This window comes from Tenebrio molitor, chromosome 7, assembly GCF_963966145.1.
Source record: "Tenebrio molitor chromosome 7, icTenMoli1.1, whole genome shotgun sequence".
In the NCBI taxonomy this organism is placed as follows: Eukaryota; Metazoa; Arthropoda; class Insecta; order Coleoptera; family Tenebrionidae; genus Tenebrio; species Tenebrio molitor.
In genome coordinates, this window is record NC_091052.1 from 12,738,388 (window position 1) to 12,753,849 (window position 15,462).

At 36.8% G+C, this 15,462-nt stretch overlaps 1 protein-coding gene and 1 long non-coding RNA gene across 4 annotated transcripts in view; one reads left to right on the forward strand and one right to left on the reverse strand.

Annotated features, from left to right (window-relative positions):
- Positions 1–817: 817 nt before the first annotated feature.
- Positions 818–2,774, reverse strand: LOC138135638 (uncharacterized). 2 transcript variants are annotated; one of them, XR_011161036.1, is made up of 5 exons: positions 2,459–2,774; positions 2,104–2,388; positions 1,844–2,051; positions 1,431–1,789; positions 818–1,370 (listed from the first exon to the last, which is right to left on the reverse strand). It is a non-coding gene; the product is annotated as an uncharacterized lncRNA (long non-coding RNA). The 2 variants fall into 2 exon arrangements; XR_011161035.1 differs by having other exon boundaries at positions 2,104–2,774.
- Positions 2,775–6,949: 4,175 nt separating this feature from the next.
- Positions 6,950–15,462, forward strand: part of nAChRalpha4 (nicotinic acetylcholine receptor alpha4) — a 70,693-nt gene continuing 62,180 nt past the window's right edge. For both annotated transcript variants that reach the window (XM_069053062.1, XM_069053063.1), the window contains exon 1: positions 6,950–7,197. In XM_069053062.1, coding sequence (XP_068909163.1) covers positions 6,994–7,197 — 204 coding nt within the window. In that variant the 5' untranslated portion in view covers positions 6,950–6,993. The remainder of the gene's footprint in view (positions 7,198–15,462) is intronic.

A 15,462-nucleotide genomic window follows, 5' to 3' on the forward strand; every position in this document is an offset into this window, starting at 1 on the left:
CAGTTCTACCAACCTTGGCGCTACCCAATAGATAATATAATAATATAATACTATCGTATATAGAATGCAAACTTCAGGGAATTTGTTTGAAATTATGGCCCCTTTTGAAATAAAACAAGAGCGCCCTCTGCATTTTTGGGGCTAAGTATTAAAAAAAAAGAAATAAAAATGGATTTTATTTTACAAAATTGTATTGAAGGTATTTACGACGCATTTCCAGTGGAAATGCCTCATAAATACCTTTAATTACCAATAGGTAGATACTTTTTCTAAGAAGAACAACATCAAATAATATTTAATCTGATTTATTTTTACGAGAAAAATACATTTAAAAAAATACAAAAGTACAAACCACTAACTTTGACTGTTATTTACCTTCAAAAGCAGGTTGTTCGGGACAGGCACTATGACTTGGTCTTCCAACACTGGTAAAATCTTCTGGAGCAAAATTAATTCCACAAATTCGATAACTTTTTAAAAATTCCTTGTCTTTTAGCGTTTAGTTTTCTATGTATGGATTTTGGCAAAAGGATTTCTATCTGATTCGATCTCTCAAAGGGTTCGGAACATTTTTTTACTGTCACAATTTAAAGAAAAGACCACGGTCTCCTAGAGAGACTCGTTTTGAAATATATTATGAGTAGGGCCCGGATTTTAGGCAATTAAAAAGTCGGAAATAGGTGCCTAAAATAGTCCCTTAAACTACTGCAAATAGTCCCTTAAAAACTGAAAATAAGCCATACTAGGTCCTTAAAGTTGTGGTTAATTAAATTAAAAAATGTGTTTTTAAAGTTTTAAGTAGGTACATACAACAAGATATTTACTAATTATTTTTTATTAATTAATATACAATACTACAAGTTTGTTAGTTATTTACATTGTTACGTATTTACATTGCATACAAGATATTGCTCTAAATTTTCTACTTTAAAACATTGTCGGTTATCCACCAAAATGGACTTATATTTTGAAAAACTTCTTTCTACCTCGCAAGAGGTAATGGGCGCAAATTTGTAATAAATTTCTTCCATTTTGGTGTCATGTTCCGGCACATCTTCACCTCTAAAAATTCTTGCCAATTCTAGAAGAAATTTGTATCCAGGATTTTTTTCAGTAACATCTTCAAGTTTTTTTAATGCTACTGCTGCTACAGGGCCTGGAGATTTTTTTAGGGAGGTAAATACGTTTTCAACAATTTTGATTGAATCGGTTAAAGGTAACCCATTTTTTTCCAATTGAGTAATACTTTCGCAGATTATTTTAAAATTACTGCGAACATAAATTAATTGGTTTTTTATTCCGGGTTTCTTCATTATAGACTGTGCTTTTTGAATAGCAACAGCAGAACTTCCATCAAAGGACATGACAACCTGTGAGTAGTTAAAAACAGTTTAACAATCAATTAATTTGCTTATCTTTTATATACTTACTTCTTTAATGGAATCAAAGTGTTCGCTGTAAAACATAGCAGCCTGAAGCCATGTTCCCCATCGTGTTAAAATTGGCTGTGGAGGCAGTGGCATTTCTTTTAGTTTTTCTTTGTACATTTCAACTCTCAAAGGTGCCTTAACGAAAATTTTTTTCACGTTCGAAATTAAATTATCCACATCTTCATATTGATAGCGAATTTTTTCAGCCACTAGATTTAAAGCATGCGCTAAGCATGTGACATGCACAATTTTTGGATAAAACACCTTAAGGTGTCTACCAGATTTTATCATATATGGTGCTCCATCCGTTACAAACAAAAGAAACTTTTCAGCAACAACTCTGGTACTCCACAAGATTTCTACGCATAGAAATTTTAAATCAAAATAAATTTAAAAAAGTGAAAAACCCTTACCTAAAGATTGATTTACGAATCTAGCTATTGTCTCATGATTTGTTCTTTCTAATTGTTTAGACGCCAAAAGATAAGATTTTCCAGGTTCATCTTCTGAAAGTTTCCCAACCAGACAATTCGCCACATATCGCCCAAGTGCATCTGTTGTTTCGTCAACTGAAACCCATATGTTAAAAGGATCCAGCTCATTCCGAATGCGGTCAATAGTCTAAAAGTGAAAATAATTTTAAATTAAATATTAAAAGATAGTATGTTCATACATCTTTGTAGCATTTTGGTAAATAATTTTTCCGTAAAGTAGACTCATCCGGAATTTTTCTACCACAATATTTTGTCAGAAAATTCTGAAACGCAGGATTTTGTAGTTTGTGCCATGGTATATTGGCAGCTAAAAAGACGTTACAAAGTTCCATATTGAATGTACTATTTGCCGATTCCTCCAAGTTCTGTGTCAGCAACGTTTGCCGAAGCGGTGTCATAATGTTCTCTTTATGGATGGCCGTTTGCTCATGCTGTTGCAAGTGACATTTTTTTTCGCATATAAACTACAAAAAATAAAATTTTCAAATAAGTAAAAAATATAAAATGACATATTTTTAATTATGCTTAACTTACCAGTTTACCACAAGCTTTACAAAACATTTCTCGGGTTGATTTTATTTCATATAAATCTTTCTTGCTTGTCCACTGTAATATTTTTTCGCGTAAACTAATTTTTTGTTTCGGCATTATGTTCACTTTAAACAGGTTCACAAGAAACACGACCACTGCACGGAGATAAAGTAAACGAGAAATGACAAATTTGTAATGCTTATATTTACGTCTCCCACCAAATTTCAGAGGAGATGGTTAATTTTATATTTCTTAAATTTTTAGAAAATGACACCCTTAAGGTTTCTCTTATTGTTTCACTTCGGGATTTTAATTTTCGTTTTTATGGCAACATAAAACAGAGGCAAACAGATAAACTCTGTAATTTATGCCAGTCCAGTCTAATGGTTTGTGGTACTTAGGTATTGTCGGAGTATTTACCGCTGACATCATGGTCCCAACCGTAAAAGCGAAAAAGTAATTCCTGTATTGTACTGCACTTTGTACATTTCAGTAATTACATCTCCTTAAATTTTAAAATCATAAAGCATTGTAAATTTTATTGAGGTACCACTTTTACATTTTCAATACCGTAAACTTCCCAGAATTCGAAAATTGGGAAAAAACCGCAAAAATGAAATTGATTTTTGGTCATTTTAGGCATGTTCAGGCAGTTAAAAGGTAAAATAGGTATTTAAAGGGCATTTTAGGCCGAATAGGCAGAATCAAATATGGCTCTAATTACTCTAATTAAGCCAGAAATCATTTATAGACAAGTTTCATACATGTGCCTTAAAAAATAAAAATAGTCCATTTTGCCTAAAATCCGGGCCCTAATTATGAGTATGATTTTCCAAAATCTACAACGGACTTTGCGTTCTATATGTTCTACGTTATCAATAGCAATTTCAATTATCAAAAACAGACATTTTTCGAATGCGACTGGCCGGAAAAAGAGACGAGTGTCTTATATATTTGGGAGGCCGTGGAAAAATTATACGTATTTATAGAAACCTGTGCTAGAAACATTACAAGCGACATCTTTATATTTGGGGCTAAGCTCTCCAAACCAAAAAATTTCGCGTGCATTGACTTTGCATTCAATATACGATAGTATATTATTATATTATCTATACGCTACCCACGCTACCAACAACTCTCCAAAGTTTACTTGGACTGTTCAGTATTCTTTAAGAAATCACTAATTAACAATCTGTAATTAGTTTACTCGTTGATAGATGGCAACATAAGAGATATGTCGGTATTCAGTTTACAGATTTCTACTTCTGAAAAAGTTTTCTTTAGTTGTCTAATCACGAACAAGACAGAGGGTCAGAGGGTCAAAACGTCACCACGAGTGTTAATGATTTTTGTTTTCTTTGCACAAACACGCAGACAGCCACTTACAGAATATTTCCGTCTTTTATGTTGGTTTATGTTTCATCAAATCAAATATCGTGAAGAAAATATATTTTTAGGAAACGCGCAACGAAGAATGAATTGGTTTATGATCTTGTAGAGTACAATAATTATGCTGGATTAATTTTTTGAGAATGTTTGTCTGTCACGAGCAAAATAATTTTTTGGAGAATTCGCGAGTGAACAATCGGATCGTTGGGAATTCTATTCCATCGTATCGAATAAAAAAAATTGAATTCCCTGGAAGGCACAAATCCATTGATTGTGAGCCGACTTAGAATCTGTCGTTTTTTCAAATCGGCTCAGATTATACATCTCGGCAAGACTCACACCGCGATGTGTGATCTGAAACGAACATTCGGCATCTCATGTGGGACGCGATTTATTTTTCGGTTATTTTTCCAGCGCGTGATGTTTGTACAATTTAAGAACATCGAGTTTTGTTTACAAACACACCGAACCGGAAACGCATTAAAGCTCGAGAGCTGGAAACAAACTTCTCTCGGCCAGTAGGTGTGTGTTAGGAAAGGTAACCGTTGATCAATATTGATTGTGGATTTAAGCTCAGGATTATAACTGCGATAGCTTTTCGGCAATTCCCCGAAACAAAGCTCGGACCAGTCCGTCTCCGTTTGTCTGTAATTGGACCCTCCGGAGAAAGCTCCCCGGCCTTGAGCTTCGCCTCCGCGAGCCTTCAACACCGTCACTTCCCATTACAGTATTTACCGCGTCTAATTCCCCGATCGCGAATTGACCGATTTTTAAGTAAATTGAAATCAATAATTCGATTTGGGGCAGGAGTGGAAGATACTCCAGATATCCGGGAGAATCGGTGATTGATTGCTGCGAGCGTCCATTACTCACATTTTTCGATTTTCTCACTGCTCGCTTTATGAATGAATTAAAATGTTTTCCACTCATAAAAAGCCGAACGCCTTTGCGGCCGCCGTCATTAATTACAACCCCCAAAAAATTAATCGCATTACTGCGAGAATTGCGTGCGATTGGCAGTCAATCCCGCTCGACAAACTTGTAGGATTCGCTTAACAGAATTAGGCGAACATAGAAACCCCGAAAACCAATTATATTTCATTAAGATTGTTCGGCCGGAATCTTTTTTCTAAATTCCGACCTAATCGTTATGAGTGTTGCGTTTTCGAAGTCACGACTTTCTTCACCCTCCATTTGGCTTCGCTTCGACTTTAAACGAAAGGATTCCTGAATTTGCAAAAGCTATTTCGATCAATTCGCAACAGGAGGAAATGGTTCGCACACGGTTTGGTAACCGACACATGCCAGCGGAAGCATTAAAAATTAACAAAACTTCTCGGGGGGAAGAAAAGCTTCTCGAATGTCTCACGCAGATGCAATAGAGACGTATCAATCTAGGTGTCCTTGTTGGCGAGGTAAAAATGTAAGAGATTAGCTGGGAGGGTTCGAGTGTTGCCACAATGACTCTCTTTGTGTCAATATTGTGTTAAGAAGTATTGAAGTTTGCATAGTTCTCTACGAATGAGCTAAGAACCCACAAAGTCGCTTTTAACGCTATTTGTTCAGTCTTTTTGGACAACTCTACTTTCCAGGAACACAAAGCGGTACTAAAGACGCAAATCCCGTGGAGTTTCTTGTAAAGGTTTGTTTTACAATTCACAATTCAAATCGATTATTGTTTTGCAAACGATTAGTACCAAAAGTTACTAGAAATGGATTGGTAGGCAACCAGATATACAACTTTGACTTGCGTAACAGAGAAACGTGAGTTTTGGGCTAGAACTTGCATTCTAAATAGAAAACAAATATAAATGAAAATACTTTCGCTCAATAGGTGCGCGCTTTATCTTGTTACGGAACTATTTTATAATTTTTAATTCACGTAACAAATAGTCCTAGTATTTTTTTGTGTTTTTTCTGCACCTCCCCAGGACAAGCTTTTGACAAGCACGCCGTTTATTGTTTCAGTTAATTCCCTGCGCGGTTTCAGGTAATAATAATTAACGGTTTTTGCGCTCGGCTGGCTTTTATCAACGCGTTAATCCGGGGATTTTTCGGATTTTTCCCCGTACTTTATAAATTCCGCTCTCAACATGCAGAATTTCGTAATGAAGCGAAAACTCAACGCAATTTCGTGTCGCCATATTACTACAACAAAAATAATCAGTTTGGACCTTATCGCACTATTCGGGCCGTTTTATCCTTTTATCCCGGACAAAATCCAACATGAATTAAATTCTATCGACGTCTGGTGGACATAATTGTTTATTTTTCGGCCAGCTTAACAGGACTTTTATAGTGCGAACAAGGCTAAGCGGTTCCTGTTATGTTAGCAATGTGTATCCGAGTCTTTCACAGCCGGCGGCAATTGCGGATCTAGGAATACGTAAACTTCATGAATAATGTGCGGCTAAATTCTGAACATAAATATGGCGAACGCAAATTTCCACTTGGCTTTGTCGCTCCAGATTTGCATGCGAGCTCGAAACCATTGCCAAATCAAATTCCGATCAAACGCAACGATGATCGGGACGAAAGATTATCACCAAGATGGATGCGGGAAGGATGGGCCATTATCCAGCGCAGGTTTGCAAATGGGCCTGCTCCAAGAAGGAAAAGCTTCGCTTCCGTAAAACGACATCTACCTCACTTTACCCCACTATTCTGCAGTTGGCGATTGTTAAAAGCTACTTATCCATAAAATATCGTAAAAAAAAATTAGTGAAAGGGGGCCACCCATCCAAATGTTGGCCACAACCCAAGTTGCTTAAGTTCACTGATCCAATGATAATAGTACTAAATTGTTGTTTTTGAAGATTTTTTTCTGAAATTTTTTGTTGTGTCGGTTTAAAAATCGTTATAGAAATGTTAGTGAATGGATGCGTATCGCGCCGTCCCCGATAAATCCGGGGGGTGGGTGGCAGTAGGCAGGGTCCCGGTAGCGGCGTATCGCGTCCGCCTCCGATGATTTAAGACGGGCGAACCGGGTCAGTCGCAATTAGAAAAAGATAATCCGGCATCTTAATCCCGGAGTGAAATTCCAGTGCACGAGGGCAGATTCGCACGGGATCGGGCGGCGGCCGATCCGGCATCGTCCGCACGAATCGAGCGTGCAGTGTGGCTCCAGAGTGCCGCGGTGCCGCGTCGGGATGCCTCCTTCCGCCGCCGAGACGCTGAGAGCCTGGCTGCTGTCGGCCTTGGTGGTGCACGGTGCTGTGGCCGGCAATCCTGATGCCAAACGCCTCTACGACGACCTCCTCTCCAACTACAACAAGCTGGTGAGGCCGGTGGTCAACACCTCGGACGTCCTCAGGGTCTGCATCAAACTCAAACTTTCCCAACTGATAGACGTGGTGAGCCTGCATTTTTTCCGGGGGTTTTTCTAGGGATTAGAAACTCACGCGGATATTCTCGAAGCCTCCGAAATTAATTAAATGTTTCGGGAAGATGAGCGGGGCAAGATTCGCTTGTTTTCGCAGGGCGAAGGTCGCAACCCTGCTGACTTATTGTTGCCATATTTAAGTCGCCCTCTACACTTGCCAAAGAAATGTCGATCGTTCATTTTTGCTTTGTTATTATTTGCTACTTTTGGGCACCTGGTTCAGACCCTCATCAATCAAAAATCTGTCTTGAGATGTATTTTCTGCGGTGAGAAATGGTGGATGCGTCGGGATACAAGAAATTATTTCTTTGAAAAATCAAGAAACAAATTTATTATTTCCGACTTTCACCCAAAGCTTTCTCAAGTCTTTCTTACACTTTCTTGGCACCCAGAAAATGCAAAGCTCGGCTAGATTTAAGACTTTACTTACCAACGCTACACTTTAAAAATGCAATCAAATCTAGGTTTTCCGACCTCAGTAGAATTTATTGTTTGAGGGAAAAAGCTCCAAAACGCGTTTTATACACTGGACGTGCATTTTCATTTTATCTTATCGTACAGTTCTTTTATAAAAAATGTGGACAATTTTGTTTAATCCACACGTGTGCTATTCACATTTTTCATCACTTTCTAGCTCTTTAAGATTAGAAAGTTCTATCAAAAGTGCTGATAAATTTGTCGTTAATTTAAGCTTTGCTTTAAATTGTTTTTGATGCGGAAATGGTGGATGCGCCGGGATAATTCTTTTTAAAAACTTCTCCTGTTGATTTATAAATCATCATAATGTAGCTAATTTTATGACAAACATTGGAAAACGTGATCTACAATGTCTATTATGACAATAAATATTAATTCGGAAATGGTGGATGACGGAATTGTTTCTTTAAAAAATTAAAAAACAAATTTATTATTTCAGACTTTCACCTTAAGCTTTCTCAAGTCTTTCTTACGCTTTCTTCACCCAGAAATGCAAAGCTCCGCTAGATTTAAGACTTTAGTTACTAACGCTACACTTTAAAAATGCAGCCAAATCTAGTTTTTCAGGCTTCAGTAAAATTTATTGTCACATTTTTCGGTATTTTATAGTTTCTCTAATCTGATTAGAAATTTGTATCAAGTGATGAAAAATTGTCGCCAATTTAAAATTTTTATTAAATTGTTTTTGATGCGGAAATGGTGGAGGCGCCGGGATAATTGTTTTTAGAAACTACTTCTCCTGGCTTATGAATCATCATAATGTGACTAATTTTATGACAAACATCAGAAAACGCTACTAAATTTAATATGAGAATAAAAATAAATGCGGAAATGGTGGGTGCGCCGGGATAGACGGAATTATTTCTTTACAAAATCAAAACTAAATTTATTAAACCTTTCAAAGCTTCCTCGAGTCTTTCTTCTTCCCTAGAAAATGCAAAGTTCGTCTAGATTTAAGACTTTAGTTACTAACGCCACACTTAAAAAATTCAACACAATTTATTATTTGAGGGAGAGAACTCATTTGATACGGTATTTTGAAACTTGTTTGAAATTTATCTTTAATTTTCTGTTTTTGATGCAGAAATGGTGGAGGCGCTGGTCTAATTGTTTTTTAAAACTACTCCCTTTTTTATGACAAAAATTTGTTAAATTTATTGCGACACTAGAAATAAATTCGAAGATGGTGGATGCGCCGCTCTAAAATTTTTAATTAATTTTCGTGCCAATTCAAGGGAGTTTAAATTCCCAGTACCATCGACAACTCTACTTATTCTCATTAAGACTTGTGGAAGGTCGAGTTCCACAACTTATAATAATGGCGTAATTAAAGAATGGTTCCGCAGAGATAACAATTTGCCATAATGAATTTATCACTCCACCTACCCATTTGGGGTGGCGTCTAAAAGTTGCCTCCTAAATATTTAATCATCACATTTGAGTATGGAAGAACTCGCCCACAAAAGACGTAAGATCCAAGTTTTTGGCGCCACTAACGCACCCTGGTCCATTCCACGGACCAGACGTGTCATTACTGCACCCCTAATTGTCCCTTGAACGGTTAATTCGCACCCCAGTAAGATTTTCATTCTATTTACAATCACGTTTACCCTTGGCGAAACGGGGCGTGCTTAATTTAATTCTGAAAATTATGTTTCATTCAAGATTCAAGTTTATTTTGTTCGCTTCTAGTGGAACAACACCGATGCATTGTTGAGCCGAGTTCTCTTCATCAAAGCAATTTTTTGTATTGAGCCGCGATTTGCATGATTCAGGTGAACTTTTGTGAATTTCTCGACTTATATTAAATTTATGCAAAACACGGCTCAACTTTGTTAATAAATAGGAGCCAGTCAAGAATCGGGGGTGTTAAAAAACGTAATTCTCGCAGGGTGATAGATCATTTCTTTGTGTGGCTCTTGTGAATTATGCTTGACTCGCTTAAATATTGGCCGAGTTGTTGTTTTTGTCCGACTCGTATTGGGGTGGAATAAATCTGGTGGTGTTAATTTTACCTTGCCTCGTTCTTCACTTCTCAACATGCGTTCCACTTAATCCCCATCGTAAGACCCGGGGATGCAATAAACCGCGAGTCTCGCCCTGCAGATAAAAAATCGTGTCAAAAGTTAGATCGTGAAAGTTATCGTGATATATGCGAGGCCTCATAACCCTCGCTCTTTGTTCCCACATAATGAAACCACCCCGCTCTAATTAAAAATAGAGCGACTTGTTGCAATTTGTTGCACCGTTTTCCTAGGATTAATTATTTTCACCCTTGTTTTTAGGGGTAATCTAGGCGTGCTTTAACCGTTGTGAACACGGGTTGAATTTTGATTGCAACTGTAAATTGGCCTAATTAAACGATACGCAAAACAGGCTAATTATTTTCGTCGGGGTGACTCGATCCTGACAGATAACCACACTAATATGCGCTTGAATAATTGCACGAGTTCATCATTTGCAGCGGTGCAAAGGGGTAGTTTTTAGTCGGCTTGCGAAGTGAAAATGTGTTTTGGGTTAGATGCACCAGACTAAAGGGGTGGCGACCCTTGCTCTGCAGCAAGAGGCCCTAGAGGGTGTCGCGAGGTCCTTGTGCTTCCCATATCCTGGCAGGTGCCCCGGGGAAGGATTGACCGTCAATCCAGGGGTTAAAGCAGCAACAATTTCATACATTTTTGTTGAATTAAAATATTCTCAAGTGTTGCTGTTTCTCAGAGTTATTTTAAATTTAATCACTTTCTTTTATTAAAAAAAAGTGGTTCCTAATAGCTCATTATTTTCTAAAAAAAGTCTACGAAATCTGTTCTTGACTGAAACTCTTTTTTTTTTAAATGTGTCGATTTCCAGGAGTATCCAATGAAAATTTTCTTTTATTAAAAAATTGTTTTCGCTGACCTCGCTAGTCTAATGCCATCAATACCTAATTTAAAATAATTATAAGATAATTTTTTTTTAATAAAAGGAAAGATATCCCTTCAGATTTCGATTTTATCAATCTGGAGTAATAAATAATAGCGTTTTTTTAAAATGACAATATTTTTTTCTAAAATAAGAATACATTTAAACTGGTCCTCTAGAGCGTGCCGCAGGACCCTCGTGCGTCCGAATCCTGACAGGACTCCCTGAAAAAGATTGAGCATCGCCCCAGGGGTCAAGTCAGTTAACGATAAATTCAGTTTTAACGAGAGATGCAAACGGTGGATGCGGCGGGTCAACGTCTTTCTTATTTTCTTTTTAATTAAATGGGTCAACAGCCGAGAAATTTATTTCTCTTGGAATCTTTTTTGTTCCGGGTAAATGAAAGGTTCCGAAACAAAAATATTAGATTTGGTCAGAGCATCGGGGCGTGGCACAACGTGATAAAATTATGTTAACTATGATCAATGGCATTGGATGGAATCCGCCGAAGTGGGCATAACAGAAGGAAATGTAGAAAAACACGCCGAAAATATAAAATACAGAAAATCTATTTTTCTTCTTAGAAGGAACGCAATATTTTGGTCGAAGGATTCGGCGCAGAATAATAATTAGCGAAAGGCATTTTTTATGTTAATCGTGTCAGGTTTCGTCGTGTAAAAATAATTGTCCTTTTGGTTGTTTTTGCAACTGTATCGCTCCAATCGCATTATAAAGAGATAATCTTTTCATTATTGTCGAGCATCGCACTGGGACGGGATAAAATGAACGAGTGCAAAAACATGATAACGATATCGGATAATAGAAGCTTTTTATTTTTGTTCAGTCTTAATTCGATTTACAAAATTGCTGAAAAATGATAATGCCGCAGAGTCAAACGTACCCCGTCGTCGTCGACTCTTTCATCAATTTTTTCCTCCCTTTCCGGACAAGATACGAGTTTTTTCATTAGACAGATTAAATTTTACAGCCGATCGAATGTTTGGAAATTTGCTCCGGTCCCAGAGCGTCATTTTTAACAAGGATCACACGAACAAAGAAATGATCAGAGATATGAGCGTCGATGCACAAAATCCACCCCTTCCTCGTAATAAATCGTAACGATCGGTCCGTTTTCTTTTACGACATTAAGAAAACAGAGCGATCGCTGTACACGTGTCACCCCGAAACACAAATATTAAATTTTCACAATCACAATGTTTTGTCGAGGGGGATGATCGCCACGAGGGTGGAATTTTAACAGGTCTGGTTCTTTCATCGAAGAGGTGAGCGAACGGATTTGGTAAAATCGTATAAAGCGACCACCGGAATCGCGGCGCGCCCCCGGAATAAACCAACACGCGTCGGGGTGAACTGTCTGTGTCATGCACTATTATGAGCTCACATAACGTTTGCTGCTGACAGGGTGAAATGAATAATTTCGGAGCAGTGTCTTAGGCCGTGCTTACGGCTCGGATTATATTTCCTGTTGACTGATAACTGGCGAAATTATACTTGCTGTTGATCTTCGTGTGTTACGAATAATCGGGTAAACAATGAGCAGTAATGAAACGATTACGTTTCCTCCGATTCATCAATCAACGTGCACTAGAAATGCACCGTATGTATTTTTGCGACGAAGGGATGAAAGGGGACGTATGTCAGCAGGAAGATCTCTTTATGAAAGCGCCGTCGACAAAAAGCGGTTGTCGACGCTTAATAGGAAAATAGAATCGAGTTAATAAATGTGAAAGTACCGAGTCTGTATTCACGCTTTTGCAACGAACGACAGTGGGATTAATACTCGTATCTTGTAGACCCTTTCAAATGTTGCTCTACTTAAAGAAATTGTTATCCTGAAAGGACCACCATAATCGATCTTGGCTGAGAACCACGTGACAGGTTTGGCAGATGCGCCTGTTCACTCGAATGCTCTTATCTTTCAAGCCGCACGCCATTAGCATATTTTATAAGTGTGCTGCAGTGTCTTTTCCTTGGATTAGTCCTCACGGTGTACAAAAGATTTTTATTGTGGAGGGAAGCTCGCCGAAGGATGGCGCTTTCAATGGCTCTAGACCGACTAGCCTGGATTTTTTGCCGAGCTGTTATGTAATATATTTACAAAAATGGTGGATGCGCCGGGAAATGAGTTTTTCTTACTTTGGGACAACAGTAAATAACTCAATAGCACATTTTTCGCTGTTTTTTATATCGCTTTTTTTTTGTTATGAAGGATGCGGACGCGCACAAGTGATTTTCGTAGGTTGGAGTGATTCACTTCTTCTCTTAATGAAAATTTGCATCTAAATTAGATCATCTGGGAAGTAGAGCATTGGTTTGTGTACTCAGCATATGTTGAGTCAGCATTGTCCTCTTGTGCTACAGAGTTGCCTAAATTAGCGTAAATTGTTGCCAACAATTTGTAATTTTCATTTCTAAACTATGAAAACTTATTGGAATCTGATACTTGGCAATTTTTTTGGAGCAATGATGGATGCGTCGGGTTGATCTGACTGTAAAAATCGCACCTTTGTGTATTTCTATAGATACGGCTTAAGTGAATTTTTTGTAACTGGAATTGAAACACTTCAAATCCTAGGGAAGAATTTCTCACGATTTATTAATCAATAATTACACGAAATATTTAATAATTAAATTATCCTTATCAAAAAAGCCTATAAAAAAGAGAAATAACGGAATTATTACCCAATATTTTACGGTGCCACTGTGGTGTAACACGAGCCGTCCATGTGCATGGATGACAGATGTCAAAATCAAAAATAGCAATATGGCCGTTCAACGTTAAAAAGTAAACTTTAGATTTTAGTAGACTTTCCTAATACTATTGAACCTTCAAGTACTAATAATATTGCAACAACAGAACTAGGAATTACTGGTGCCTTAAAATTTGAAAATTGCAAATTTAAAAATTGTCATTTTACTGTAATTGCAGCAGAAGAAAATAAATGAGTTCAATTTTTTTTTGTGATCCGCTTGAAATAATATACAGGGTGCCTCAGCAAAGATTTTCGAGCCTAATAACTCAGTTATTTTCCAGCGGATTTTTTTGAAATTTAAAATGCAGGTTTTTTAGACGGTGAAGAATAAAATCCCATTAATGCAATCACCCAAGTCTTAAAAACGTAATTTTTACATGCCTTTTTAAAATGTTGAATCAATTAAGATTTACATAAAAAATTGATCGTCAATAAAAAATGCTGTAGGGAAAACTCGTCCTTGAAAGACGTCTGGTTTGCAACAAAAAAGCAAAAAACTGTGTTAAACGTGGCTGCAAATGCAAAAACGTAGACGCGTATGAAACAAACGCGCAATTTTGCAGAATTTTGATCATCCCTTTTCGCAGAAGCGCAGGTGACATATTTGACGTTTATCTTGTTAACCTTACAAACACTTACAAAGTTAAAGACAACATTTGGACGTAATTTATTATACTGGATGCTTTAATTCTTCCATAAAGGACTAAAACACGATCGGCATATTTTAGCAAGGTAATTTAGTTCCCGTACGCTTCCTGTGTCTTCAAATAAATTGACGACTCTCTTAACCTTACATTTTGTAAAGTTTACATTTGGATAGTGTTCCACGAGAAAATGAACTGTGTCATTGAAGTTCTTACAACACTCTTCATAAGCAAAATTTTTTTCCTTTTTCAAAAATATTGAAATTTCTGCCGCTGTAGTCTATTTTTAGAGTATTTTCAATGAATTTTCACAATTTGACGTTTCTAATAAAGCGCGCCCAATTTTGACAGACTTTAAAGGGTGTACAAAATATTGCTTGGGAATTAATCATTAATTGTTTCAAAAGGTAACAGCTCAAATACCTTCAAATTTTACATTAAATTTTTAACGACAAAATCTAATCTCTTGATAATAACTTGAGGGAATTTTATTATTACTAATTGAATCTTCACGGTGTAAAATATCTGCATTTTAAATTTCATAAAAATCCGTTGGCAAATAACCGAGATATTAGGCTCGAAAGTCTTAGCTGAGACACCCTGTATATCATTCAGAGTAGAAGCTCTTTTATGTTTCGCTCAGTTGCCGACCCCGACTTCGTCTCGCTCTTCAATATCTGAGCTTAGCACAAAAAGAGTCACTTCTACTCTTAATTATATAATCTACAATTATAACCGTGGTAACTTACCAAATATTTTTTCTCCGTTGAAATGCATTTTCATGTGCTATGGTTGGTTTTTTTTATATTAGGTGAATGCGCCGCCTTAATTTGATTTTAAAAAACAAAGAAATTATCGCTTTTAACCAACATTTATTAGAAACTGATGGTTTTATCGATGAAATAAATAAACAGGGCTTTCATTTAATATGATTTATTGGTAAAATTGGTGGATGCGCCGGGTTGCTTTAGTTAAAAACCTATTCCCACATTAACAAACAAGCAGACTATTTCTTAACTGCAATAATTTAGATCTAAATATCTTTCCTTATTTGCCATGAACAAACTGAATTTTTATGAGCTCATCAAGATTTTTTTAATAAATGTTAAATGTGCTGCCTTAATTTGGTTTAAGTAAACAAGAAAAAAATCATTTCAACGAGGTTTTGTTCGAAATTGATCTTTTTTATTCCTGAAAAGAATAAATCCTATTTTAATTACTACGAAATTTCTTCTGATATAAATATGTTGGATGGGCCGGGTTCTTCATTCATAGCAAGAGAACAGTTTTTAACTGTGAAAACTTATTGCAATTTCACTGATATGAACAAACCAGATTTTTTATGCGTTCTAGCATTTCTCTTTTTTGTACAAATGTTGATTTCGCTGCGTTAATCTGATTTAAATAAACACAAAACCAATAATTTCAAAGTTTTATCAGGAT